The sequence below is a fragment of the Saccopteryx bilineata genome, chromosome 11, assembly GCF_036850765.1.
Source record: "Saccopteryx bilineata isolate mSacBil1 chromosome 11, mSacBil1_pri_phased_curated, whole genome shotgun sequence".
NCBI classification, from domain to species: domain Eukaryota; kingdom Metazoa; phylum Chordata; class Mammalia; order Chiroptera; family Emballonuridae; genus Saccopteryx; species Saccopteryx bilineata.
In genome coordinates this window covers 68,574,897-68,601,415 of record NC_089500.1, presented here as the reverse complement: position 1 = coordinate 68,601,415, position 26,519 = coordinate 68,574,897, and the positions used below count along the sequence as shown (strand labels likewise).

Genomic DNA, 26,519 nt, shown 5'->3' with positions numbered 1-26,519 from the left:
TATATATTTTAGAACATCTAGCTATTTTTATTAGGACCAGCATTTATGCTAAGCAAAGTATTGTAATTTGTCAGACAATTCAGACCCTATGTTTGTCTGTTTCAGAAGCCATGCTTTTTTCACTACATTTAAAGATAATTAAAAATAGAGGCCTCCGGCCTGACCAGATGGTGGCGCAGTGGATAGAGCGTCGGACTGGGATACGAAAGGACCCAGGTTCGAGACCCCGAGGTCGCCAGCTTGAGCGTGGGCTCATCTGGCTTGAGGAAAGAGCTCACCAGCTTGGACCCATGGTCGCTGGCTCCAGCAGGGGGTTACTCGGTCTGCTGAAGGCCCACGGTCAAGGCACATGTGAGAAAGCAATCAATGAACAACTAAGAAGTCGCAACGCGCAACAAGAAACTGATGATTGATGCTTCTCATCTCTCTCCGTTCCTGTCTGTCTGTCCCTGTCTATCTCTGCCTCTGTAAAAAAAAAAAAAAAAAAATAGAGGCCTCCGCCTGACCTGTGGTGGCGCAGTGGGGTGGGGTGTCAATCTGGAACACTGAGGTCGCAGGTTTGAAGCCCTGGGCTTGCCTGGTCAGGGCATATATGGGAGTTGATGCTTCCTGCTCCTCCTTCTCTCTCTCTCTCTCTCTCTCTCTCTCTCTCCTCTCTGAAAATTGAATAAATAAAGTCTTTAAAAAAAAATAGAGCCCTGGCCTGTGGTGGCGCAGTAGATAAAGTGTCGACCTGAAAATGCTGAGGTCACCGGTTCGAAACCCTTGGCTTTCCTGGTCATGGCACATATGGGAGTTGATGCTTCCAGCTCCTCCCCCCTTCTGTCTCTCCTCTCTCTCTCTCTCTCTCTCTCTCTCTCTCTGTCTCTCCCTCTCTCTCTGTCTCTCCCTCTCCTCGCTAAAATGAATAAATTAAAAAATATATTTAAAAAAATAGAGGCCTCCATTAAATGAATTATAAATGAGGTATGTGGAAAAGAACGAATCTGAGTGTCAGAAGGTCTGGTCTCTTCCTGCTCTGCTTTTAGCTACCAGTGTGATTTTGGGGGAGAAAATCACTAACCTCTATTAAGCCTGTTTTCTTTTAAAACCGGGAGGTAGGTGCCCTGGCTGGATAGCTTGGTTGGTTGGAGCATTGTTCCTCAAGCACTGAGGTTACCGGTTCGGTCCCCAAGTTGGGGCACACACAGCAGCAGATCAATGTTCCTGTCTCTTTTTCTCTCTCCTTCCCCCCTTCTTCTCTGTCTAAAATAAATTTTTAAAAAATAGGGAGGTAACGGGAATTGGATAAAAATGAGAGTTTTCAAACTCTAATTTTAAAAATTGAAACATTAAAATGCTCAAGGAGTTTCTGTCATTGTCTACTTTCACACATTTACTCTGACAACAAAACAGTTCTTTCGTGACTGAAACTGTGTCTTTTTTTTTTGAAACTATGTCTTTTTATTTAATGCCTAGCATAGCTCCAGGTACATAGTGTAGGCACAAACTGTTGGAATGAAAGAGACCAACCATTACACCTTCATTCATTCTCGTATTTCCCCAGCTCATGGTCCTTCATCATCCTCTTCTCCCCAGCTCCAACTATTTATGATAATCTCTAGATATTTCTTGTGTTCAGGAATGTGTCCACATTCTGGGTACCTCTTTGGACATTCATCGTTCCTGAGCATCTGCCGTCGATGCTGGTGCTCTGCCTTGCCACTGCTGGAACATCTGACCCCCCTGGAAGCATTTTTCCGGGTAAATCCTATAAGCTGCAAAGCTTTATGCATACCCAAACGACTGTGTGTATGCTTCTAGCCTTGCAAAACCCTTAATAAAAGTATTTCCTTCATTATAAATTTTCTCCTTTAGAGCTCAGAAAAACACACTAGGATCAGGTATCATTTGTTCTTTCCTTTTTTTTTTTATTTGTTATTTTAGAGAGGAAAGAAGAGCTAGAGAAACATTGATTTGTTGTTCCACTTATCCATGCATTTATTGGGTGTTTTTTATATGTGCCTGGACTGGGGATGGAACCCGCAACCTTGGCACATTGGGACGATGCTCTAACCAACTGAGCTACCTGGGTAGGGCCTGGTTTTTTCTCTCTCCAGTGCAGCAATGTTTGGTTAAGAGTATAAGATTTCTCATTTTCTTAAATAAATACGTACATAAATGTCCTTATATGAATCAGCTTCTGAAAGTAAAGTCTGGATAGGGAAAATTACTCATGATACCGAAGTCAATTTGACTACTTGGGGATTTCTGACCTAGGTGATAACTGTAATCTGCATTACTGTTATTTTCCCTCCTCCCTCATCGGAACTTCCTGTCAACCTCAGCATCTCTGTTCATCCTGGTATTTTTTAGTCACGCAGGCTCGGGATGTTAGCATTATTGTTTTCACCTTCTTTTCTCTCACGTTCAATTTGTATTCCAGTCCTGTTCATTCTTCCTTCCTGTTATTAGATTCTGTTCCTCCATTTAAAAATTATTTTAGTTATATAGGAACTATAATCACATGCTTAAAATTAAAATGGTAGGAAAGAGCATAAGTAAAAAGTCCCCTCCCACCTGTTTTCCATCCACCCAGTTCCCGAGATGGGAACATACCAGTTTCTTTTTTTTTTTTTTTTCAGGGACAGAGAGAGGGATAGATAGGGACAGACAGGAACGGAGAGAGAGATGAGAAGCATCAATCATCAGTTTTTCGTTGCGATACCTTAGTTGTTCATTGATTGCTTTCTCATATGTGCCTTGACTGCGGGCCTTCAGCAGACTGAGTAACCCCTTGCTTGAGCCAGTGACCTTGGGTCCAAGCTGGTAAGCTTTTTTGCTCAAGCCAGATGAGCCCGCTCTCAAGCTGGCAACCTCGGGGGTCTCGAACCTGGGTCCTCCGCATCCCAGTCCGATGCTCTATCCACTGCGCCACCACCTGGTCAAGCCATACCAGTTTCTTTTGTATCTTACTTTTCAGTTAACAATATATCTAATCTGTCTACATTCCTTCTACCGTTGTTTTCATTCAGGACCGTTTTTTAAACTCGCCTTTTTTTTCTTTTTTTTTTTGTGACAGAGGGAGGGACAGATAGAGTCAGACAGAAAGGCAGAAAGGGAGAGAGATGAGAAGCATCAATTCTTTGTTGTGGCACCTTAGTTCATTGATTGCTTTCTCATATGTGCCTTGACTGGGGGGCTACCGCAGACCGAGCTACCCCTTGCTCAAACCAACAACCCTGAGCTCAAGCTGGTGAGCTTTGCTCAAACTGGCGACCTTGGGGCTTTGAACCTGGGTCCTCCACATCCCAGTCCAACGCTCTATCTACTGCACCACTGCCTGGTCAGGCAAGCTTGACTTTTTTTTTATAAAGTGCAGGTCACATCACTTTTTAAATCTTTTTTTTTTTTTTAATTTTTAGTTATTATCTTGGCTGAACAGCTCGGTTGGTTAGAGCATCATCGCAAAGCACAGAGGTGGCTGGTTTGATCTTGTCAGGGCACATACAGGAACAAATTGATGTTCCTGTCTCTCTCTCTTTCTCCCCCTTCCTCTCTCACTAAAATCGGTCAATGAAATTTTTTAACAAGTGTATTCTAAAAAATAATTTTTTATTGATTTTTTTTTTAAGTGAGAGGGTGGGAGAGAGAAATATTGATTTGTTGTTTCATTTATGCATTCATTGGTTGATTTTTGTATGTGCCTTGAGTGGGGATCGAACCCACAACCTTGGCATGTTGGGATGACACTAATCAACTGAGCTACTTGGCCAGGGCAAGCTTGAATTATTTTATTTAAAATGTTTATTTAAAAAAAATGTTTATTTTACTGATTTTAGAGGAAGGGAGAAAGCAGGAAAGAGACAGGAACACCTGTTCCTCCTGTATGTGCCCTGACTGGGGCTTGAACTGGCAACCTCTACACTTCGGGATGATCCTCTACCAACTGAGCTATCGGCCAGAGCAGCTTGAATTATTTTTAATAGCATTTTAAATTGTTCTCTTTGCCTCTAGCCTCTCCGTTCTTTCTACATTTTCACAACTTATCAAATTTTTTTTTGTGTGTGTATTTTTCTGAAGCCAGAAATGGGGAGGCAGTCAGACAGACTCCCACATGCGCCTGACCGGGATCCACCCAGCATGCCCACCAGGGAGCGATGCTCTGCCCATCCGAGGTGTCGCTCTGTTGCGACCAGAGCCACTCTAGCGCCTGAGGCAGAGGCCACAGAGCCATCCTCAGTGCCCGGGCCAACTTTGCTCCAGTGGAGCCTCGGCTGTGGGGGGGGAAGAGAGAGACAGAGAGGAAGGAGAGGGGGAGGGGCGGAGAAGCAGATGGGTGCTTCTCCTGTGTGCCCTGGCCGGGAATTGAACCTGGGACTCCTGAATGCCAGGCCGATGCTCTATCACTGAGCCAACCAGCCAGGGCCTTTATCAGAATTCTTTATGCTACTAAATTTTGAGCTGTCCGTAAAATTTATCTTTGCTGTAACTACATAAACATATTGTAAGGGCAGTGTCTATGAGATAGATTGTTGGCTGAGTGGATTATATGATGGGTTTTTTATTATTATTGATTTGAGAGAGAGAGAAAAACATCGATTTGTCGTTGCACTCATTTATGCATTTATTGGTTTATTCCTTTATATGCCTTGACCAGGGATCACATCTGCAACCTTGGCATATTGGGATAATACTCTAATCAACTGAGCTACTGGGCCAGGGTGATTTATATGATATAGTTTAAGTCATGGTATAATATATAAGGAAGAACACAGCATAATAACAGACTGCACAGAAGAAATGTGGTGGATTTGTATGAATATGAGAGAACTTTGCCTTGTGACTTATGTGCTTGTTATGTGCTAGATACTTTATGCATTAACATGTATTCATCTCAGAACATCTCCATAGGGTAGTTACTTAGGTTATCCTTATTTTACAGTTTAATAAACTGAGGCACATTTAAGTTTAAAAATATGACCGAGTGTCCAGAACTACTAATAGTAGGGCCAGATACATTCCTGGCAACCTATTTCCAGACCCTTGCATGCTCTTACTCACTCTGATTCCTTTGAATAGATAATTAGTAATGAATTCAGATGGCAGTTCTACTAAAATATTGTATTGATACAGCCTTAGACAGCAATCAAGTTTAATGGTATAGTAATATATATACATATATTAGGGGCTATTTCAAAGTGGATATGAAGCAATAAAATATCCCCTAATTTTTGTGAGTGGTTTGTAGATGCTTCTATAGACACTGAAACATTGTGTTTTCTGGTTGTGATTGTATTGTAGTTACTGCTAAATTAGTTTAGTGCTTTTTTGAGCTTCTTCAAGTGTGCCACAAAAAATCCTAGCACAGTACTTAAAATGTGTTACACACTCAATGTTGAGAAACATGACTTTAGGTATTTAAAGATCACGAAAGTCCTCTGGACAAAGTCAGTGACACTGTCTTAACCTTTTGGATGGACAAAGACTTGACACTGGGTGGGGTGAGGTGAACACAATACAGTGTACAAAGATGTGTTGTAGAATTGGAGGCACTTGAAACCTGTGTAATTGTTTTTAAGTGTCACCCCAATAAATTCAATTAAAAAGAAGAACCTTTTAATTTGACAGTACCTTAGAACACTCTTGACTAAAATAGGGTCACTGGTGTGTTTCTTTCAAAAGCAGATTTGAGTTCTATCCTAAAACAACTGAATCAGAATTTGGAGAGATGTATACTCAGTAATTTTTAAATAAACTTCCCAGCAATTCTTGTGCAACTCAAGAAACACTCTCCAAATCTTAGTCCTGCCTGGAAAGTCCAAAAGCTTGATTCATCAGGATACTGAAACTAGATCTCTCGAGAATAAACTCATTTTAGCTAGACTGATGAATCTAATGTGTAAAAGTACAATAACATCTAATTTAGTAAATACAGTGGGACTAGATTATTTTTTCAGATAGGTCAGTCACAAGGGAAATCAAATTATATATTTTTTATAGCATCAAATCAGGACCAGGGAAGTTAAGAGTAGTCTGAGTGGCCCTGGCTGGTTAGCTCAGTGGTAGAGCGTCGGCCTGGCGTGCGGGAGTCCCGGGTTTGATTTCCGGCCAGGGCACACAGGAGAAGCGCCCATCTGCTTCTCCACCCCTCCCCCTCTCCTTCCTCTCTGTCTCTCTCTTCCCCTCCCGCAGTCAAGGCTCCACTGGAGCAAAGTTTGCCTGGGCGCTGAGGATGGCTCTGTGGCCTCTGCCTCAGGCGCTAGAATGGCTCTGGATGCAACAGAGCGAAGCCCCAGAGGGGCAGAGCATCGCCCCCTGGTGGGCGTGCCAGGTAGATCCCGGTTGGGCGCATGTGGGAATCTGTCTGACTGCCTCCCCGTTTACAGCTTCGGAAAAAGACAAAAAAAAAAAAAAAAAAAAGAAAAGAGTAGTCTAAGAATTTAATGATATTTTCAAACATATGTACCCATTACCAAGACCAAGTGAGGTCTTTGGGTAGGGTACTCTTAACAGAAGTGGAAATTCTTTCTTTAGACAGATTTTACTGGGCTGGAAGGAGGCTCTTGTGTATCAAAAATTTGCATATCACAGCTTCTTCAGTGTCTCCCCTCTTATTAAATGACACCTTTGTTTGTTAGTTGCTCAGACCGAAAATTTGTGTCTTCTTTGACTCATTTCTCTCACAATCTGCATATAGTCCATCAGCAAATCCTGTTGACTCTGCCTTCAGAGTGACTTGACTGGTTTTCACTACATCCTTACTCTGACCATGCTGGGGAAAGCCATTGTGATTTTGCACCTAGGTTATCTGCAGGAGCCATCTCTCTGATCTCTCTGCTTCTGCTGTTGCCATCCTAACCCACCCCTCCAGCAGTTTGTCCTCAAAACAGCACCCAGAATAATCTGGTTAAAAATTTGAAGTCAGCCTGACCTGTGGTGGCGCAGTGGATAAAGCGTCGACCTGGAAATGCTGAGGTCACCGGTTCAAAACCCTGGGCTTGTCTGGTCAAGGCACATATGGGAGTTGATGCTTCCTCCTCCTCCCTCCCCGTCTCTCTCTCTCTCTCTTTCTCTCTCTCTCTCTCTCTCACTCTCTCTCCTCTCTAAAAATTAATAAAAGTTAAATAAATAAATAAAAGTGAATCCTTTAAAAAAAAAAATTGAAGTCAACTTGACCAGGTGGTGGCGCAATGGATAGAGCATTGACCTGGGATGCTGAGGCCCCAGATTCCAACCCCCTAGGTCGCAGGCTTGAGCGTGGGATCCGCATGATTGCTGGCTTGAGCTCAGAAGTCACTGGCATGACTGGAGCTCCTCCTTGCAGGCACATGTGAGCAAGCAATCAATGAACAACTAAAGTGTTATAACTACGAGTTCATGCTTCTCCTCTCTCTCTTTTCTTTTCTCTCTCTCTCTCTCTCTCTCACACACACACACACACACAAGAATAAGGTATATCTATTTTGGGAGGAAAAATGTAATTATCCTTAAATACTTCTGGGATAATGTAGAATAAAAAGTTAAAATAATATTTACAAAAACAATTTACTACTAAACTTTTTTGAAGTGTAACCTAGTTGAAAGTAAACTTTGAAAGATGTGTTATTTCTCTTTCTTTTCTTTTTCTTTTTCTGAAGTGAGAAGGGGGAAGCAGGGAGGGGGCAGACAGACAGACTCCCACATGCGCCCGACTGGGATCCACGCGGCATGCCCACCAGGGGGCGAAGCTTGGCCCATCTAGGGTGTTGCTGCACTGCAGCGGGAGCCATTCTAGCGCCTGAGGCAGAGGCCACAGAGCCATCCTCAGTGCCCGGGCAAACTTTGCTTCAATGGAGCCCTGGCTGTGGGAGGGGAAGAGAGAGACAGAGAGGAAGGAGAGGGGAAAGGAGGAGATGGGCTCTACTCCTGTGTGCCCTGGCTTGGGATCAAACCCAGGACTTCCACACACAGGGCCGACATTCTAACCGCTGAGCTGACTGGCTGTGGCTGATGTGTTATTTCTTTAAAGGGAAGTGGAGGAGAAACATTTTGGAAAACTTTTTTTTTTTAGTCAGTTGAAAAGTTGCTATTGTTTATAGTTACTGATGAAGATTGTAATAATGGGGAATATAAGGTGAATAGGACCTAAAGGTTTAAACAAGGGATGTAATGAAAATTTCATAATCTGCTAATTACTATCCTTTTATCTGTTACTCTTTATAATTCTCTTCTGTAAATTTTATTTCTCTAGGTGCGCATAGCTGCTAAATTCATCACTCATGCACCCCCAGGGGAATTTAATGAAGTATTCAATGGTGAGTAAAGAGTAGTATTTATTGCCTAATCTGTGGTGGCTCAGTAAATAAAGTGTCAACCTGGAACACTGAGGTTACCTATTCAGAACCCCAGGCTTGCCTGGTCAAAGCACATATGGGAGTTGTTGCTTCCTGCTCCTTCCCCCTTCTCTCTCTCTCTCTCTCTCTCTCTCTCTCTCAAATGAATTAAAAAACAACAAAAAAAATAGTATTTATTTTAAGCCCTTTTTAATAACATAAAAGCACTTATTGAGTACTTGCTATCACTTTTTTTTAATCCTTACAACATTATAGCTGTACCTAAGGAAATCAATATTCAAAGAGGTTAAAATAGCATATCCAATGTCACCCAGCTAGTGTCAGGCCAAACTCAGGTTTGATTCAAAAGCACAGTCTTAACTCATAAATTAGGATACCTATCTTTTGTGAGAAAAGATTTTAAGTCATTTAATATCAGTAAATATAGAAGCAATATTAAATTGATTTCATAGTTTTAATTTTGTCATTATAAATCATAGTTTAAATTTCTTCTGTGTTTTCACTTAGAAAGTGCCAGAGAGTAGGAGACGTTCTAGAACCATTGGGGCTGAACAAACTGCATCTTGGAAACTTGTTAAATATACACATTTCAGTGTTGTCATCCCCTCAAGATTCTCGTTCGTTAGAGCTGGGGTGGGATCTGATTTTCCAGTTCTCCCAGGTGACTCTGAGTCCCAGCCATTTTGGGAATCACTATTCCAGTGCATTTACAACCTTCCATATTATACCCTTACTGTCTTACCACAGCATGCAGTATGAAAATATGTAGTAGATGAGGCATGTTGTACTTTGTGATAAAAGCAATCATCATAATTTCATTAACTCATCTTAAAGTCCTCCTTCAGTAAAATCATAATCTTTGTGCATCTTGGTTCAGTTCGGCAATTTTATTTTGAAATCCTAGATGTTATCTTCTTGAGAAAGACTAATATCATCAGTACTTGACCTAGAGCCTTACACGTTGTAGAACAGTCAGTCATCTCCATTGATAAAATTAATGATGTGGAGAAAGACTACCTAGGACATATAAACATTTACTATAAGGAGTAAATAATGAATAGAAAACTGAAGATGTTCTTTTTTTATAGACTTGTGTATAGATTTTGAGCTCAAACAGCAAAAAGAAACAAATGGCAGCCTTTCTTTCCCTAGTCTTTCATCCACATTGACCAAATCTACATTTTCAACAACTGAGCTTTGAGAAAATCCGCCTTTGACTTGAACTTGACCCTACTTGATTAGCTCAAATAAATTCTTTTTCTTTCTTTTTTTTTTTTTTTGTATTTTTTTTTTGTATTTTTCTGAAGCTGGAAACGGGGAGAGACAGACAGACTCCCGCATGCACCGGACCGGGATCCACCCGGCACGCCCACCGGGGGCGACGCTCCGCCCACCAGGCGCGACGCCCTGCCCCTCCAGGGTGTCGCTCCGCTGCGACCAGAGCCACTCCAGCACCTGGGGCAGAGGCCAAGGAGCCATCCCCAGCACGTGGGCCATCCCTGCTCCAACGGAGCCCTGGCTGCGGAAGGGGAAGAGAGAGACAGAGAGGAAGGGGGGGGGTGGAGAAGCAAATGGGCACCTCCCCTATGTGCCCCGGCCGGGAATCGAACCCGGGTGCCCCGCACGCCAGGCCGACGCTCTACTGCTGAGCCAACCGGCCAGGGCCTCAGATAAATTCTTAACATTAATGATCTTTGGAGTTAAAAATTCCTTCTTTTGTTTTTGACAATTGAATGTACTTTACAAGGAATATCATGAAAATAATCGGTACCAAATCATTAGATTAAGAACTAGCCCTGGCCTGACCTGCGATGGCACAGTGGGTAAGAGCATCGACCTGGAACACTGAGGTCACTGGTTCGAAATCCTGGGCTTTCTTGGTCAAGGCACATATGGGAGTTGATGCTTTCTGCTCTTCTCTCCCTTCTCTCTCTCTCTCTCTCTCTCTCTCGTTATCTCCTCTCTCTAAAATGAATAAATAAAATCTAAAAAAAATAAGATTAAAAAAAGAAAAGAATAGCCCTGGCCAGTTTGCTCAGTGGTAGAGTGTTGGCCTGACGTGCAAGAGTCCCGGGTTCGATTCCCAGCCAGGGCACACAGGAGAGGCGCCCATCTGCTTCTCCACCCCTCCCCCTCTCCTTCCTCTCCGTCTCTCTCTTCCCCTCCTGCAGCCAAGGCTCCATTGGAGCAAAGTTGGCCTGGGCGCTGAAGATGGCTCTATGGCCTCTGCCTCAGGCGCTAGAATGGCTCTGGTCGCAACAGAGTGATGCCCAGATGGGCAGAGCATCGCCCCCTGGTGGGCGTGCGGGAGTCTGTCTGACTGCCTCCCCGTTTCCAACTTCAGAAAAATACAAAAAAAAAAAAAAAAAAGGATTCGTGCCTGCCAGATGGTGGCACAGTGGATAGAACATTGGACTGGGATGCAGAGGACCCAGATTCAAAATCCCGAAGTCGCCGGCTTGAGCATGGGCTCACCAGCTTGAGCATGGGGTCACAGGCTTTAGCGTGGGGTCATGTCTGTGAGGTTGCTGGCTTGAGCCCTAAGGTTGCTGGTTTGAAGCCCAAGGTCGCTGGCTCTGCTGTAGCGCTCCCCCTCCCCCCAATCAAAGCACATAAGATAAAGCAATCAATGAACAATGAAGGTGCTGCAACGAAGAATTGATGCTTCTCATCTCTCTCCCTGTATGTCCCTCTGTCTTTGACACACACAAAAAAGAAAAAGAAAACTCAAGACATTCTTTTTTATAGACTTGTGTACATATTTTGAGCTCTAACAGCAAAGAGAAGCAAATGCAACCTTTCTTTCCCTAGTCTTTCTTCCATATTGACCAAATGTAAATTTTTAACAACTGAGCTTTGAGAAAATTCTCCTTGGACTTGAACTTTACCCCACTTGACTAGCTCAGATAAATTCTTAACATTAATGGTCTTTGCAGTTGGAAGGTCTTTGTTTTATTTTGACAACTGAATGTACTTTACAAGGAACATCATGAAAATAATTGATACCAAATCATTAAATTAAGAATTGGAAGCAACTTGTGGCCTGAGGGCTGGTATTTATTGGCCTGCTACACAGCTGGCCTCTGCCAGCCCCTTCTTTCAGAAGCTCTGAGAGTCAATGGCCTTTGGTTTGTAGTAATTAGCCTCCCATCTTGTAGCTAATTCTTGGCAGTTTCTAGTAACAAGGACCCTGGTCTTCTAAAAGAAAAGTGACTAGAATCTTGATACACATCTTTTTAAAAAGATTGTAGGCCCCACATTAGATTATTCAAAGAAAAATATGTTTAGCAGTTTCACTGCCACTGGCTGAATTGTGCCCAGCATGCCTGAAACGAGGCTACAGACAAGCCTGTGATTCTTAATCTAATTTTAAAGGATGCTTTAGATACAGAATTAACCGTCCTAACTTTAACCTTCTGTAAACCATGTTTTTCATTTGCTGTGAAATTGCTTGATAATTAATGTTGAATTATTTATTGTACCACAAATAATTATATGTAGATCTATGAACATTAGCATCTATTTGTTTGCGTTTTTAGATCCAGTATTTCCAAAGACACTAACCTTAACCTTACAAATTACAAAGTCTGATTTATTTTTAACTTTAATATAGAAATCTGCCGAAATCTCTCAAGTTTGTCCTCGACTGAACATTGTGACTTTAACATCTTTTAACATTTTTTTCTTTCTCAGATGTCCGGCTACTACTCAATAATGACAATCTCCTCAGGGAAGGGGCAGCACAGTAAGTATCTTTTAAAATCTACTTACAGTGTTATTTTAACATTGGATAAACTATGTTGATAGTAAACTGGCACCCTGAACACTAAGTTTAAACTTTTCCAAAGGAAGCAGTTGGTTTTAGCAGTTTTAGTTGTTTTGTCTTGGCAAAAACATGCTTCTCTACAATGTTGACTCCTTAAGGCCTGTTATATGGGCTTTTATTTACTTGTTTGTTTCGGTGCAGATTTTCCCCACTAGAGCAGAGGTTAATGTTGGCTCTTATGTTTTATTCTATAGTTCTTTTAGCTCCTGTTGAATTTTTTTTTAACTGCTAGTTATATAACAATAAGGCTGCTATTGATGAATGAAAATATTTCTCAGATTCCCAAAGAATTGCAGATACTCATAAATTAACTTTATTGTAAGAATTAACCATAGAGTAATAGTGTCATCATTCTGTAGTCATTGACTTCTTATCACTATCAAGCTAATTCATCTTTATAAAATTACCATTTTCATTTTGTCTTTGTCCTTAAAAACATTAAAGCCGCCTGACCTGACGGTGGCGCAGTGGATAGAGCATCGGACTGGGATGTGGAGGACCCAGGTTCAAGACCCCGAGGTCGCCAGCTTGAGCGCAGGCTCATCTGGTTTAAGCAAAAGCTCACCAGCTTGGACCCAAGGGCGCTGGCTTGAGCAAGGGGTTTCTCAGTCTGCTGCAGCCCCACGGTCAAGGCACATATGAGAAAGCAGTCAATGAACAACTAAAGTGTTGCAATGCGCAACGAAAAACTAATGATTGATGCTTCTCATCTCTCTCTGTTCCTGTCTGTCTGTCCCCGATCTATTCATCTCTCTGACTCTCTCTCTGTCACTGTAAAAAAATAAAAATAAAATAAATTTTAAAAAAGAAAAAAAAATTAAAGCCTGACCAGAAGTAGTACAGTGGATAGAGCATTGACCAGGGATGCTGAGGCCCCAGGTTCAAAACCCCAGGGTCTCTGGCTTGAGCGCAAAGTTATCCAGCTTGAGCTTGTGTGAGATCATTGACATGATCCCATGGTCACTGGCTTGAAGCCCGAGGTCTCTGGCTTGAGTAAGACATGATCACTGGCTTGAAGCCCAAGGTCGCTGGCTTGAGTAAGAGGTCACTGACTTGGCTTGAGCCCTCGGTCAAGGCACATATGGGAAGCAATCAATAAACAAGTAAAAGTCGGCTGCTGGCCGTTGTCGTTCCGGGCTGCGGGATGACACCACCTCCGCACAGATGCGCCTCCCTCGGCGTCCTTCGAGCCCGCGACTCCGTCCTGTCAGCTCGGCCGGCCACCCGAGGAGCGGACCCCGCATCTCAGCTATCTGGAACGGTGCTGAAACCGTGATTCTTGTGGTTGCCAACAGTGGGTCCTCACCAACCCGTGTTTGGGAGTTCCTGTGAAGTTTGCTTGGTGTAGAGTGTTCTACTCACGCTGCCATAAAAAAAAAAAAGAATAAAATAAACAAGCAAAGTGATGCAACTCCAAGTTTATGCTTCTCCTCTCCCTCCCTCCCTTCCTCTCTCCCCTCCCCTCTCCTCTCTCCTCTCTCTCTTTCTCTCTAAAATAAAATAAAAAAAGATTACAGTGGTGTGGGTATTTTTAAATTTATTTTGTTTCTGTTGTTTCTTCTTTCAGTCTAAACACTCAGCTGTCAAGGCCCCCTGTTATCTGGGTTTATCACTATTCTCCTTTACTTTTCAGTATAGTTTTATTTCAGTTACTATGTATCCAACTGGCCCATAGTGCCTTTGTACAGAAGAATACATAATAGGGTAATGTCTGAGAAAGGGTGGGTGGAGAGGTGGGACAAGGATTTTGATTCAGAGCATCAGATAATTATCACGAGTGCATTTGGTATAAAATATAATTGGTTTAGTCAGGGGTCCCCAAACTTTTTATACAGGGGTCCAGTTCACTGTCCCTCAGACCGTTGGAGGGCCGCCACATACATGCTCCTCTCACTGGCCACCAGTGAAAGAGGTGCTCCTTCCGGAAGTGCTGCAGGGGGCCGGATAAATGGCCTCAGGCAGCTATATGCGGCCCGCGGGCCGTAGTTTGGGGATGCCTGGTTTAGATGGTACCTATAAAGATGGTTTTAAGAGCTGCTGCTTGGAAAACAATCTTCTACTCTTGCTCTGTCCATGCTGGGTTTTTTAACTAATTTTGGGACTCTTAGGTTTCATTTCTTTACCCCTGCCAGTAAGTCTCCTTTCAGGGCTCGCGGCAAATGACTAATCGTAAAGGAATGTCTGACATCACAAGCCAAAAAGTCCTGGCACACGTCTATAAAAGACCCTCCTTGGTCCAGCAGCCAATGGGCTAATGCCCCATGACCTGTCTCACTCACCCTCCCAAAAGCCCTTAAAACCCAGTCCCAGGCTGTGCCTGGTGCACGACTCTCCCTTGCGAGTCAGCCCGGCAGGGTTCCTTTTTTCCTTTCAATAAAGCCTGTTACTCTGGTCTTTTTGGACTCCCATGGATTCCAACAGGGACCAGATTCTAAAAACCTAGAATTTGCACACCATCACTATAATTATCATGAATGATATCCTAATTATACATTGATTTAGTTACACACTAAAGATACCTTTTAATGCTAGTTTCTCTTAGAGACTTAGAATCTGTCATAGAAAAAGACATTCATGATTTGCTATTTTAATTCCTCCTTCTGCCCTTTTTTTTTCCTTTTCCAAGTGAGAGTAGGGACGATAGCCAGACTCTTCCATGTGTCCTGACTGGGATCCACCCTGCAACCCCTGTCTAGGGCCGATAGTCTGCCTCTCTGGGGCCATGCTCACAGCTGAGCTGTTTTTGGTACCTGAGGTGGAGGCTGTACAGAGCCATCCTCAGCACCAGGGGTGATGTGCTTCAACCAATCGAGCCATGGCTGCAGGAGGGGAAGAGAGAAAATAAGGGGGAGGGAGTGGTGTAGAAGCAGATGGTTGCTTCTCCTGTCTACCCTGATCAGGAATCGAACCCTGGATATCCACACGCTGGCAGACACTCTACCACTGAGCCAACTGGCCAGGTCCCCTCTGCCCTTTCATTGGAAGAATCTTATGTACGTTCTGTAAGCAGATGGTTATTCAATCTGAGCACTTATACAGGTATTGATCGACTTACGACCTATGCAGCTTATGACCATTCGACTTTGACCACAATCGCTAGCCAGGACTGCTCCATGTCTGGCAGCACAAGTGTTGCCTGTACGACAGTGCGGACCAGCTTCCGGTAGCACAACCATCTCCGCGTGCACCATTTCAACTGTTATCCCAGACTTGGTACAGCAATTTGTGTTTTGTGCCTGGGATATTTTTCATCAAACCCCTCCCAAGATGTCTACCAAGAGGAAATTGTCTTTGTCTACGCCTCAGCCTACCAAGAAGGAAAGAAAGGCCATCGATCTCGACACGAAAATGAAGGTAATTAAGCAGTACGAAGGAGGAAAGAAAGTAAATGTGAAGTTATCACACTTGACTATGTTGACAATTTTGAAAGATTAAGAAAGAATTCGTGAAGCTGTGAAAGGTTCTGCACCCATGCGATCACCAGTTATAACAAAGCAACGAAGCTGGCCCATCCACGAAATGGAGAAATTGTTATATATTTGGATGGAAGATCAAATTCAAAAACAGACATCAAGTCCCTGGCCAGTTAGCTCAGTGGTAGAGCGTTGGCCTGGCCTGCAGGAGTCCCGGGTTCCATTCCCGGCCAGGGCACACAGGAGACGCACCCATCTGCTTCTCCACCCCTCCCCCTCTCCTTCCTCTCTGTCTCTTTCCCTCCCGCAGCCAAGGCTCCATTGGAGCAAAGTTGGCCCGGGCACTGAGGATGGCTCCATGGCCTCTGCCTTAGGTGCTAGAATGGCTCTGGTTGCGACAGAGCAACGCCCCAGATGGGCAGAGCATCGCCCCCTGGTGGGCGTGCCGGGTAGATCCCGGTCGGGCGCATGAGGGAGTCTGTCTGACTGCCTCCCTGTTTCCAACTTCAGAAAAATACAAAAAAATAATAATAAAAAAAACGGACACCATTAAGTCTTTTTACTGTGCAGATGAAGGTGAGAAGTCTATTTCCGACTCTGAAGGAGCATGCTGGAGAAGATTACAGTCAAGAATTTGTAGCAAGCACTGGCTGGTTCCAGAGATTCAAGAAGAGATTCCAAATGCATAGTGTTCGAGTGACTGAAGAAGCAGCGAGTGCGGATGAGGAAGGAGCACATAAGATTGTTGATAGTCTGGATGAATTAATTACAGATGAGGGATATCTAGAAGAACAGATTTTCAATGTTGATGAAACTGGATTATTTTGGAAACGGATGTCAGCACGCTCTTATATTCACAAAGAGGCCAAAAGCATGCGGGGATTTAAAGCATTTAAGGACAGGCTAACTCTGCTGCTTGGCGGGAACATCGCAGGGTTTAAGCTGAAGCCGTTCTTAATTTATCGCTCAGACAACCCCCGTGCATTCAGTAATGTTAACAAGCACACACTGCCCGTCTACATTCGTCCTCAACGTAAAGCATGGATGACACAAGGACTGTTTGAAGACTGGTTTATGAACAGTTTTATTTCTCAAGTTCGAGAATATTGTTTGGAGAAAGATATTCCTTTTAAGATTTTATTGCTACTCGATAATGTACCTGGACACCCACCACATCTAGGCGATCTCCATCCAGATGTAAAATTTGTTTTTCTTCCACCAAACACGACTCCACTCATCTAGCCTATGGACCAAGGTTCAATTGCTACATTAAAGGCCAACTATCTCTAAACCACCTTCACTCAAGCAATATCTGCTATAGATGCTGACTCAGAACTAACATTGTGAGATTTTTGGAAACACTGCAACATTTTGATGTGTATCAAGAATATCACTACCGCCTGGGAGGCTGTGACGACAAAGTGCATGAGTGGCATCTGGAAAAATCGTGTTAAACGCTATGTTAATGATTTTGACGGATTTGACAGTGAACATGAACTTGAAATGATTCAGGGGAATAAATAGTAAAACTCGCTAAACACCTTTCTTTGGAGTGTGAAATGGAAGATGTCAAAGAGTTGCTAGTCAAAGAATCCGGAAAACTTACAAATGAAGAGCTAATCAAACTGGAAGAAGAAAGTGGCGGAAGAAGAAAGAAGAGAAGCAGAGAGGGAAGAGGAGAAGCTAGAAAGTAAATTCACCACTAAGGGATTATCAGGATTATCTTTACTGAATAAACTTCTTATACATTTCGAAGCAATGGACCCAAACATCGAACGATTTGCAAGGATTGAACGGATGGCGCACAATGTGTTTCGTCCGTATTGTGAAATTTATGAAGAAAAAAAGAAACATACAATTCAGACAAAGCTCATCATGTTTATGAAAAAACCAACTCTGGTAACCCCAACTGCTGCCTCAGATGACGATATCAATGATCCACAGCCAAGCACCAGCGGCCAATAAAATGTTTCCTATGGTATTTTTACACCTGTATTTTGTATTTTTTTTTTATTCACTTTAGAGAGAGAGGAGGCAGAGAGAGAGAGAGAAGGGAGGGAGGAGCAGAAAGCATCAACTCCCATATGTGCCTTGACCAGGGAAGCCCTGGGCTTTGAACCGGCGACCTCAGTGTTCCAGGTCGATGCTTTTACCCACTGCACCACCGCAGGTCAGGCCTGTATTTTGTATTTTTGTATGCCCCTGTATTTTGTAATTTTGTATGTTTTGCAAATATTAAACCAGTTGTACTGGTAATGCAGCATTTTACTTAAACCTGATGAATGTAAAAATAAGAAACAAATTGGTGTAGAGATGATACAAATGGCATAAATGAACAAAAGATTATGATATATAACAATAATGAAAGAAAATTATGATAAAATATGACTTAAAGATTTTTATAACATTATTTCACAGTACTGTACATATAGCCTACTCAACTTAAGACCAAATCATGTTACGACCGGTCTGTCGGAACCAATCGTGTTCGTAAATCGAGGACTAGCTATAGTAATAACGAATTTACTATCTCACAAGGCAAGTTCTTCAATTTGCGTGCCATATTGATCTTAGTTCTATCCTTGCGAACTACCCAAAATAAATCTACTCTGTACTTCATTGCCAAAGGGGATGGGAGTGGAACCTTGAGGCCCAAAGTTGATTGCATTCTGAGCCAGTTTTCCTGTTTTGAGTGACAGTAGAATTGGGTGTGTAGTTCAAATGCTTCAATTGTTTAAATTACACTGACAATAAAGCTTTGTATTTACAAATATTCTAGTTCTTATGGACTCTAGATTCTTGGAGAATCCCTTGCTGAAGGAGAATTGTCTTGTGCCCAAATACTTTCCACACAAGGGAAGAGTTCAGTTTTATTTCCATAACGAGGTACTTTGGTTCCTTGACCCTACTGCTCATAGTTAGCACTCAGTAATCATTATTGCCTTCTATGGAAAATAAAGGCGGCTGGAACAACCTGGCATTTACCCTCCTTCCTGGATTTCCACCAGAATCATTGTCTGATCATTCCGAGCACTTCTGGGCTAAGGAGGGTGTTGTAGACTATGTTAAAGAGTAGGTTTTATTCTGAGAGAGAGGGGAAATTATTAGGAAGTATTGAGCAGAGAATGGCATGATCAGACTTCTATTTAAAATGATCACTGGCTGCTCTGCAGGGGTGCAGAGATTGAGGTAAATGAGTACTTAGAAGACAAGAGTGGGGTGGTTTCACGGGGAGTGATTGTGGTAGGGTTGGTGGAAGGAGGCAGAGTCACACTCTGAGGATGGACTCAAAGCAGAACCTACAAGACCCCATGTTAACAAATTTTGGTGTTGATATTTGTAATCTGTAGTTTTAGGACATATCCTGATATGAAGTACTTATTTACTCCCTACTTATAAAGGGTTTAAAAAAATCTATATTTCTTTCTGAAGAGCCAGTGTGTTTAGAACTTATTTTGCTACATGGGGATATTGTGTTACAAGGAAATGATTCATCAAAAGACAACAGTTTAAGATGAGAAGATTGAAAATTAGCCTTAAATATTTGTTACTTTGGTTTCTCTTGAAAAGTTCAATGCTTTGGTTAAAAGAAGTGATCTAGCAGGTGTTTTATCAGGTTAAAATTGGGCTGAGGAGATGTTTAACTTTTCCCTTGGCAGGTGAATTCTGGGACAGGACTGATACTTCGTAAGAATATAAGTGTATTATGCTTTCTTACCCTGAAGTTTATTTCCATCTTTCTTTTGCCTTTCTTTTACTTGCACTTACTTTGAAAGATGTACTAGGAAGCCATCGAAAATGCAGAGCTTTATAAATCTAGCACTGAACATATAGTAATATTAGGCATGATGATTCATCCATATCCGTTTTTTAATAACCTCTACTGTGCCGTAAGTTCTCCTTTGACACTTGACTTCTGCTCAGCTCTCCCCTCACCTGTCCCCATGTCAGATGCCTTCCTAGTACATTAAGTTATTTCTGCTACCCTGTCCTGCCTCAGATTCCAAAATCAATTGATTTTTTTTTAACTACTGAAAGCTTCTGTCTAATCAATTAAAATCATTGATAATTTACAATAATCAGATTGTTTCCAGTTTAAGAATTGTCTAGGTGGGAGCTGCATTGGAGCTTCGGAGTGGAGAGGAAAAAGGACATTTCAGAGCTGTGGGCACTTCTGAGACGCGGTGGGAGGGGAGGAGTGCCTGCAGGGGCTGAGGGGCACTGTGAGAGCACTAGTGGGGGGGGACGACCAGGCAGTGTTTTCACATCCTCCTCCACTTTTGTGTGAAACACCTTTCACCTTTGTGTATGTATAATTATCTCTCTGTCTCCCCCCCACACACCTTTATTTTTCCTTCCTTTTTAAAACAGTGCATTTGCCCAGTATAACATGGATCAGTTCACGCCTGTGAAGATAGAAGGATATGAAGATCAGGTAAGAATTGTTTCTGTTACATGGGCTGTGCCTGAAAGGTATAGTAGAGACCCTGTAAACCAAAGTAGAGGTCTGAAGATAAGATGCTGAAAGAGTTCGTGTCTTAGTTTTCATAGCTTTTATAAACATTCTATATACTAGGAAATTCTTCCTCTCCAATAATACCAGCAGTTTTTTTGACAGGAAAGGAGAGCTGCCCCTAACAAAAAATAAAAGGAATTGAGTTTTGTTGACAAAGGAAACATCCAAACCTATAAAAATTTTTAGGAGTTTATTTAAGCCAAACTGATGATAATTGCTAGGAAGCAAAATTTCAAAATCTCAACCAATTGAGAAAATGTTCCAGAAAAGGGATAGGTTTGCATTTTATTTTATACATTAGAATCAAAAGAGAAGACACAATGGGGTTATGAAAGCTGTTAGTGACAGATTAGGGAGGCAGGACAAAACAAAGGGGAAGTCTCTGGGATTGGCTAAAAAGGGAAAGGAATAGACTCATACTTCTTTCACTTTGGTGGGAGTGTTAACAGTTACGATTAACATGATAATAACAATTAGGGGTTCTGGATCTGGAAAAAAGGAAATTACCCTGACCTTCCAAAGGTATGTTAGATGCAAAAAGACAGGAGGCTAGCCAAGGTAAAAATGGACTTTTGCCAAGGACGGTGCTGGCCTAAGATATGACTAACCACCATTGCTCTGAGTTAGGAAGTTTTCATTTCAGACCATCCTCTGTGGTTTCTTTAGGTCTCTGAGGATAAGGCCTCCTCTGAGCTTGTCAGGTGTAGTTATCTGGCCCCTTTTACGTTCATTTTGTTGTTGTTGTTTTGTTTTGGGTTTTTTTTTTTGTTTGTTTGTTTCATTTTTCTGAAGCTGGAAACAGGGAGAGACAGTCAGACAGACTCCCGCATGCATCCGACCGGGATCCACCTGGCACGCCCACCAGGGGCAAAGCTCTGCCCACCAGGGGGCGATGCTCTGCCCATCCTGGGCGTCGCCATGTTGCGACCAGAGCCACTCTAGCGCCTGGGGCAGAGGCCACAGAGCCATCCCCAGCGCCCGGGCCATCTTTGCTCCAATGGAGCCTTGGCTGCGGGAGGGGAAGAAAGAGACAGAGAGGGAAAGCGCGGCGGAGGGGTGGAGAAGCAAATGGGCGCTTCTCCTGTGTGCCCTGGCTGTTGTTTTGTTTTTTAAGATTTTATTTATTCATTTGGGAGAAAGAGAGGGGAGACACAAGGGGGGAGAAGCAGGAAGCATCAACTCCCATATGTGCCTTGACCAGGCAAGCCCAGGGTTTTGAACCGGCAACCTCAGCGTTCCAGATCAATACTTTATCCACTGCACCACCACAGGTCAGACTCCGTTTATAATTTTATACAGGTTTTCTACCTATTTATAAATCTCTTTATTAAGAATAACAGGAGACATTCAATTTATTGGAAAAACAGGTGTTCTTATTCAAGTATGGAAACAACAGATATTTTTATTATTAGCATAGTTATAACACTGTATTACAGGCCTTTCTAAGTTTATTAATGTACATTTCTGTAAAGCCAGTAGTCACAGCCACCTGGCCAGTGCAGGTTTGCATTTGATTCGGACAGTTGGTAATGAAACAATTGAGCCTGACCGGTGGTGGCGCAGTGGATAAAGCGTCAACCTGGAAATACTGAGGTTGCCGGTTCAAAACCCTGGGCTTGCCTGGTCAAGGCACATATGGGAGTTGATGCTTCCTGCTCCTCCCCCCCCTTCTCTATAATAAATAAATAAAATCTTTAAAAGAAACAATTGAGTGAAGAACTGGTGCGCCATTAGCTTTAATCCTAGCTTGCACTCAGTGGGCAAGTAAAAACACACACTGGGTTCCAAAACCCACTCATTCAGGGCTCACAAAGCTACTGACTTATCTGAGTTTTCTAGAATCAAAGGTTTCTAGCTCACCAGGCTTATTTACCTCTGTTCCCCATCTCCTCCTCTCTGCACAAACTGGCTTCTCCCTCAGCACTGCACCATCTTGGCTACTTCCCCTGGTCTCCTCCACGTGGCCTTTCTCTGCTCTCTCCTCTAATGCTAATCTCAGGAACCAAGAGAGCAAGCTCCCGTTCTGCCCCACTTTATAGTGTAGAAATCAAAACCTTTAATCCAGTATACAAACAAGGAAGTCTCTGATACAAAGTCACTTATCTGAGGCATAATGGGATTCCTCATGAGAGTGCACCACCCCACATCATGCAATCAGTCAAGGGTATGGGGAAAAGCTTAGTCTTAAAACTAAGCCTTAGGCTATAACGACCTGGCCTTCTTACAACCTGTCCCTCACACCCAATACAAACTGTAAGCGAGCAAACATATATCATATTTAAAAACTTATTTGACCAACAGTTTCATAGGCAATTTGGCACTAAATACCAAATGTCTTTTAAAAGTCTGAATCCCCTCTGGCCTGACCAGGTGGTGGTGCAATGAATAGAGCGTCGGACTAGGATGCAAAGGACCCAGATTCGAAACCCCAAGGTTACTGGCTTCAATGAGGGCTCATCTGACTTAAGCACAGGCTAACCAGCTTGAGCATGGGGTCACTGGCTTGAGCCCAAAGGTCGCTGGCTTGAAGCCCATGGTTGTTGGCTAGAGCCCAAAGTCACTGGCTTGAGCAAGGGGACACTCGCTTTAGCCCCCTCCTGACCCCTAATCAAGGCACATATGAGAAAGCAATCAATGAACAACTAAGGAACTGCAACAAAGAATTGATGCTTCTCATTTCTCTCCCTTCCTGTCTGTTTTTCCCTCTCTGTCCCTCTCTCTATCTCTCTCACTGTCACAAAATAAAAAATAAATAAATAAAAATCTGAATCCCCTTTGAAGCCTCAAGTTCATAGAGTTTATCCTAAGAAAATTAGTGTATATAAATGTATAACCCTGATCCGTTGGCTGAGCAGTAGAGTTCCATTACCAGTCAGGACACACAGAAGAAGCAACCATCTGCTTCTCCACCCCGCCCTCCCTCTCTCTGTCTCTCTCCCCCCATTCCCTCCCACATCCATGGTTTGAGCAAGTTGGCCCCAGGTGCTAAGGATGGCTCCATGGCCTTCTTAGGCCCTAAAAATAGCTCAGCTGCTGAACAACTTAGCAGAGGCCCCAAATGAGCAGAGCGTCTCCTGGTAGGGGGCTTGCCAGGTGGATCCTGCTTAGGGTGCATGCGGGAGTCTATCTGCCTGCCCACCTTTTACTTATTTTTTTTTTAATGTATAAAAAGATTATTGGAGGCCCTGGTCGGTTTGCTCAGTGGATAGAGCATCAGCCATTGTGGACATCCTGGATTTGATCCCTGGTCAGGGCACACTTGAGAAACAACCATCTGCTTCTCTCCTCCTCCCTTTCCCTCTTCTCTTTCTCTTCTCCTCTTGCAGCCAGTGGCTCGGTTGGTCTGAGCATCGGCCTCATGCTAAGGATAGCTTGGTTGATTTGTGCATTGGACCCCAAACGGGGATTGACAAGTGGGTCCCGGTCAGGGCACATGCAGGAATCTGTCTCACTGTCTCCCCTCCTCTCACTTTAAAAAAAGAAAAGAAAATTTAAAGTACAGTCTAGTAAGCTAGTTTCTGTGTAAAAGAAAGAGGTGGAAGCCCTGGCCAGATAGCTCCTTTGGTTAGAGCATTGTCCTGAAGCACAGATGTTACAGATGTTGTTGGTTTGATCTCTGGTTAAGGGTACATACAGGAATAGATCGATCTCTCTCTCTCTCTCTCTCTCTCTCTCTCTCTCTCCCCCCCTCCCTCCCCCCTCCCTCCCTCCTCTAAAATCAGTAAAACATTTTTAAAAAGAAAAAGGAGAAGAAAACTAGAATACATGCTTGTATTTGTAAAAACAATGCTGAAAGAATACTCTAAATCAGGAATATAAGGGCTTTTTTCCCCCTTATAAAGGTCTGGATAGTAAATATTTCTGCTTTGCAGAGCACCGTCAGTCTTGAGTTCTTAACTCTGCTATGAGAGCAGGAGCAGCCTCGGCAATGCAAAAACAAGCCGCACAGCGTTCAGTAAAGGTTTATATACAGAATCAGGTGGCACCCATGTGCGTAGCTTGCCAGCTGGGGCTCTAATAAAGTCAGTTACCCTGTGGGGAAGGGGAAATTTGTTAGGAATCTGGTAGGTTGAAGAAAAAGGTGATTAAAAGACTCTACTTTCTATTTTTCATTTCTGATCCATGCAAATGCATTACCTATTTATTTAAATACTAAGTATAATTACTAGAAAAGTTCCATAAAATATGTAATATAGAATACAAAAGTGTACATGTAAGTTTTTACAGCTACATATAAAGTATAAACATGGATAATATATTTAAAAACAAGAAATACACTGCTCACAAAATTAGGGGGTATTCCAAAATGAATATGAAGCGATAAAAAAAGCATTTGATTTTTTTTTTATTAAAGAAGAACATCAGAAAAGCAAACAATGCCTGACCTGTGGTGGCGCAGTGGATAAAGCGTCGACCTGGAAACGCTGAGGTTGCCAGTTCAAAACCCTGGGCTTGCCTGGTCAAGGCACATATGGGAGTTGATGCTTGTTGCTCTTCCCCCTTTTCTCTCTCTCTCCCCTCTCTATAATGAATAAATAAAATCTTTAAAAAAAAATTAAAAATTAAAAAAAAAAAGCAAACAACATGTCAAAAAAGTTGTTCAGTTGCGCAAATGAGATGCAAAAGCAACTTACTTCATTGGTGAAAGTGCACTATCAAAAGGCTGCAGTCCTGGAGGACCTGCACGTTCCCTGATCCCCTCATTTCTGTGAGCAGTGTATATGGTATTGTTAGTATGGGGTAATGTTGCAGGTTAGACTTGACTTGCCGTTAGCATAATATTCTTATATGAATAAAAATGACTTGATTGAAATGTTGATATGAAAGTAATCTGACAAAATTAAAAGTTCATAATTTTTAATCGTTTTGTAAAATGTGTCAAGAACTGTCTTTTTTTTACAGAATTACTCATGTTTGTAATTATTCTCTTGAAGGTTTTAATTACAGAACACGGTGACCTGGGTAATGGCAGATTTTTAGATCCAAGAAACAAAATTTCCTTTAAGTTTGATCACTTACGGAAGGAAGCCAGTAACCCCCAGGCAGAGGAAGCAGATGGAGGTCTGAAGTCTTGGAGAGAATCCTGCGACAGCGCTCTGCGGGCCTACGTGAAAGACCATTATTCCAATGGCTTCTGTACTGTTAAGTATCCGCCTGCCTCATTGTTAGCGCTTGATTTCTTCCATTTACTCCTTTGGGAGCTTGCCAGCCAAACATTACTTTTTTCTTCTTAATTACAGTCTCCTCTGCATTATAGTCCCTTGAATAATTTTTGAAAGGGGTATAAATAGAAACTTCTATATGGAAAATTCTTTTTTTTTAAGTCCCAATGCATAAAAAATTTAAATCTCAGTATATCCTTTTTAACATTTTGTCAGAAATTACCTTACTCCCCCCACCCCCCAAAAAAAGTCATTAAAGATCTTTAGCTTGATTTTTTTTGTGTGTGTGTATGAGAGAAACAGAGAGAGGGACAGACAGGAAGACAGAGAGATGAGAAGCATCAGTTCTTCTTTGCGGCTCCTTAGTTGTTCATTGACTGGGGAGCTCCAGCAAAGCAAGTGACCCCTTCCTCAAACCAGCGACCATGAGGCCATGTCTATGATCCCTTGCTCAAGGCAGCGACCCCGCACTCAAGCTTGTGAGCCTGTGTGTGGTTTCAAACCTCAGGGTTTCAAACCTGGGTCCTCACCCAGGCCGCACTCCATCTTCTACACCACTGCCTGGTCAGGCTAAGATCTTTAGCTTAGACATAGAAGAAAGTAACTTAAGATTGACAGCCTGACCTGTGGTGGTGCAGTGGGTAGTGTCTACCTGGAACGCTGAGGTCACTGGTTCAAAACCTTGGGCTTGCCCAGTCAAGGCACATATGGGAAGCAACTACCATGAGTTGATGCTTCCCACTTCTCCCCCCTTTCTCTCTCTCTCTCTCTTTTTTCTCTCTCTCTTTTTCCTCTCTCTACTAAATCAATCAATCAAATTGAACAGTTAAAAATAAGAGATTGTCAGGAGAGCTACTAGCCACATTTATGACTTTGTTACAGATACCTTTACACACAGCTACTTGTACATAATTTAGATGCTTCACTGGACAGTCAGAACTATTTGAACTAAACAATTTTTTAAAAGTCGAGGGTAATTTGACTTTCTTTTACTGCCTCTTGGATTAAAAAATGATAAACTGGACTATATCTTGATTTCTCCTTTGTAATATTGTGGCATATAAAGAAAAATGTCAGGATATTTTAAATATGTAATGACAATGTGGCACTATAGAATATTGTTTAACAACACTTATTTTGAAGCCATACTAGATAATTGGTTTGAATCCTAGCTCTGCCACTTAACTAGTTGTGTGACCTTGCACAAGTTATTTAACATCTCTGAGCCTCAATTTCTTCATCTGTAAAATGGAAATAATAGTTCTTACCTCATAGAATTGTGAGAAG

At 42.5% G+C, this 26,519-nt stretch overlaps 1 protein-coding gene across 2 annotated transcripts in view; it reads left to right on the top strand.

The window, feature by feature from the left end:
* The window catches only part of CAPZA1 (capping actin protein of muscle Z-line subunit alpha 1), a 47,452-nt gene that overhangs the window by 5,633 nt on the left and 15,300 nt on the right, over positions 1-26,519 (top strand). For both annotated transcript variants that reach the window (XM_066247584.1, XM_066247583.1), the window contains exons 2-5: positions 8,213-8,276; positions 12,009-12,060; positions 19,926-19,989; positions 25,005-25,211. In XM_066247584.1, the coding sequence (XP_066103681.1) occupies positions 8,213-8,276; positions 12,009-12,060; positions 19,926-19,989; positions 25,005-25,211 (387 nt within the window). The remainder of the gene's footprint in view (positions 1-8,212; positions 8,277-12,008; positions 12,061-19,925; positions 19,990-25,004; positions 25,212-26,519) is intronic.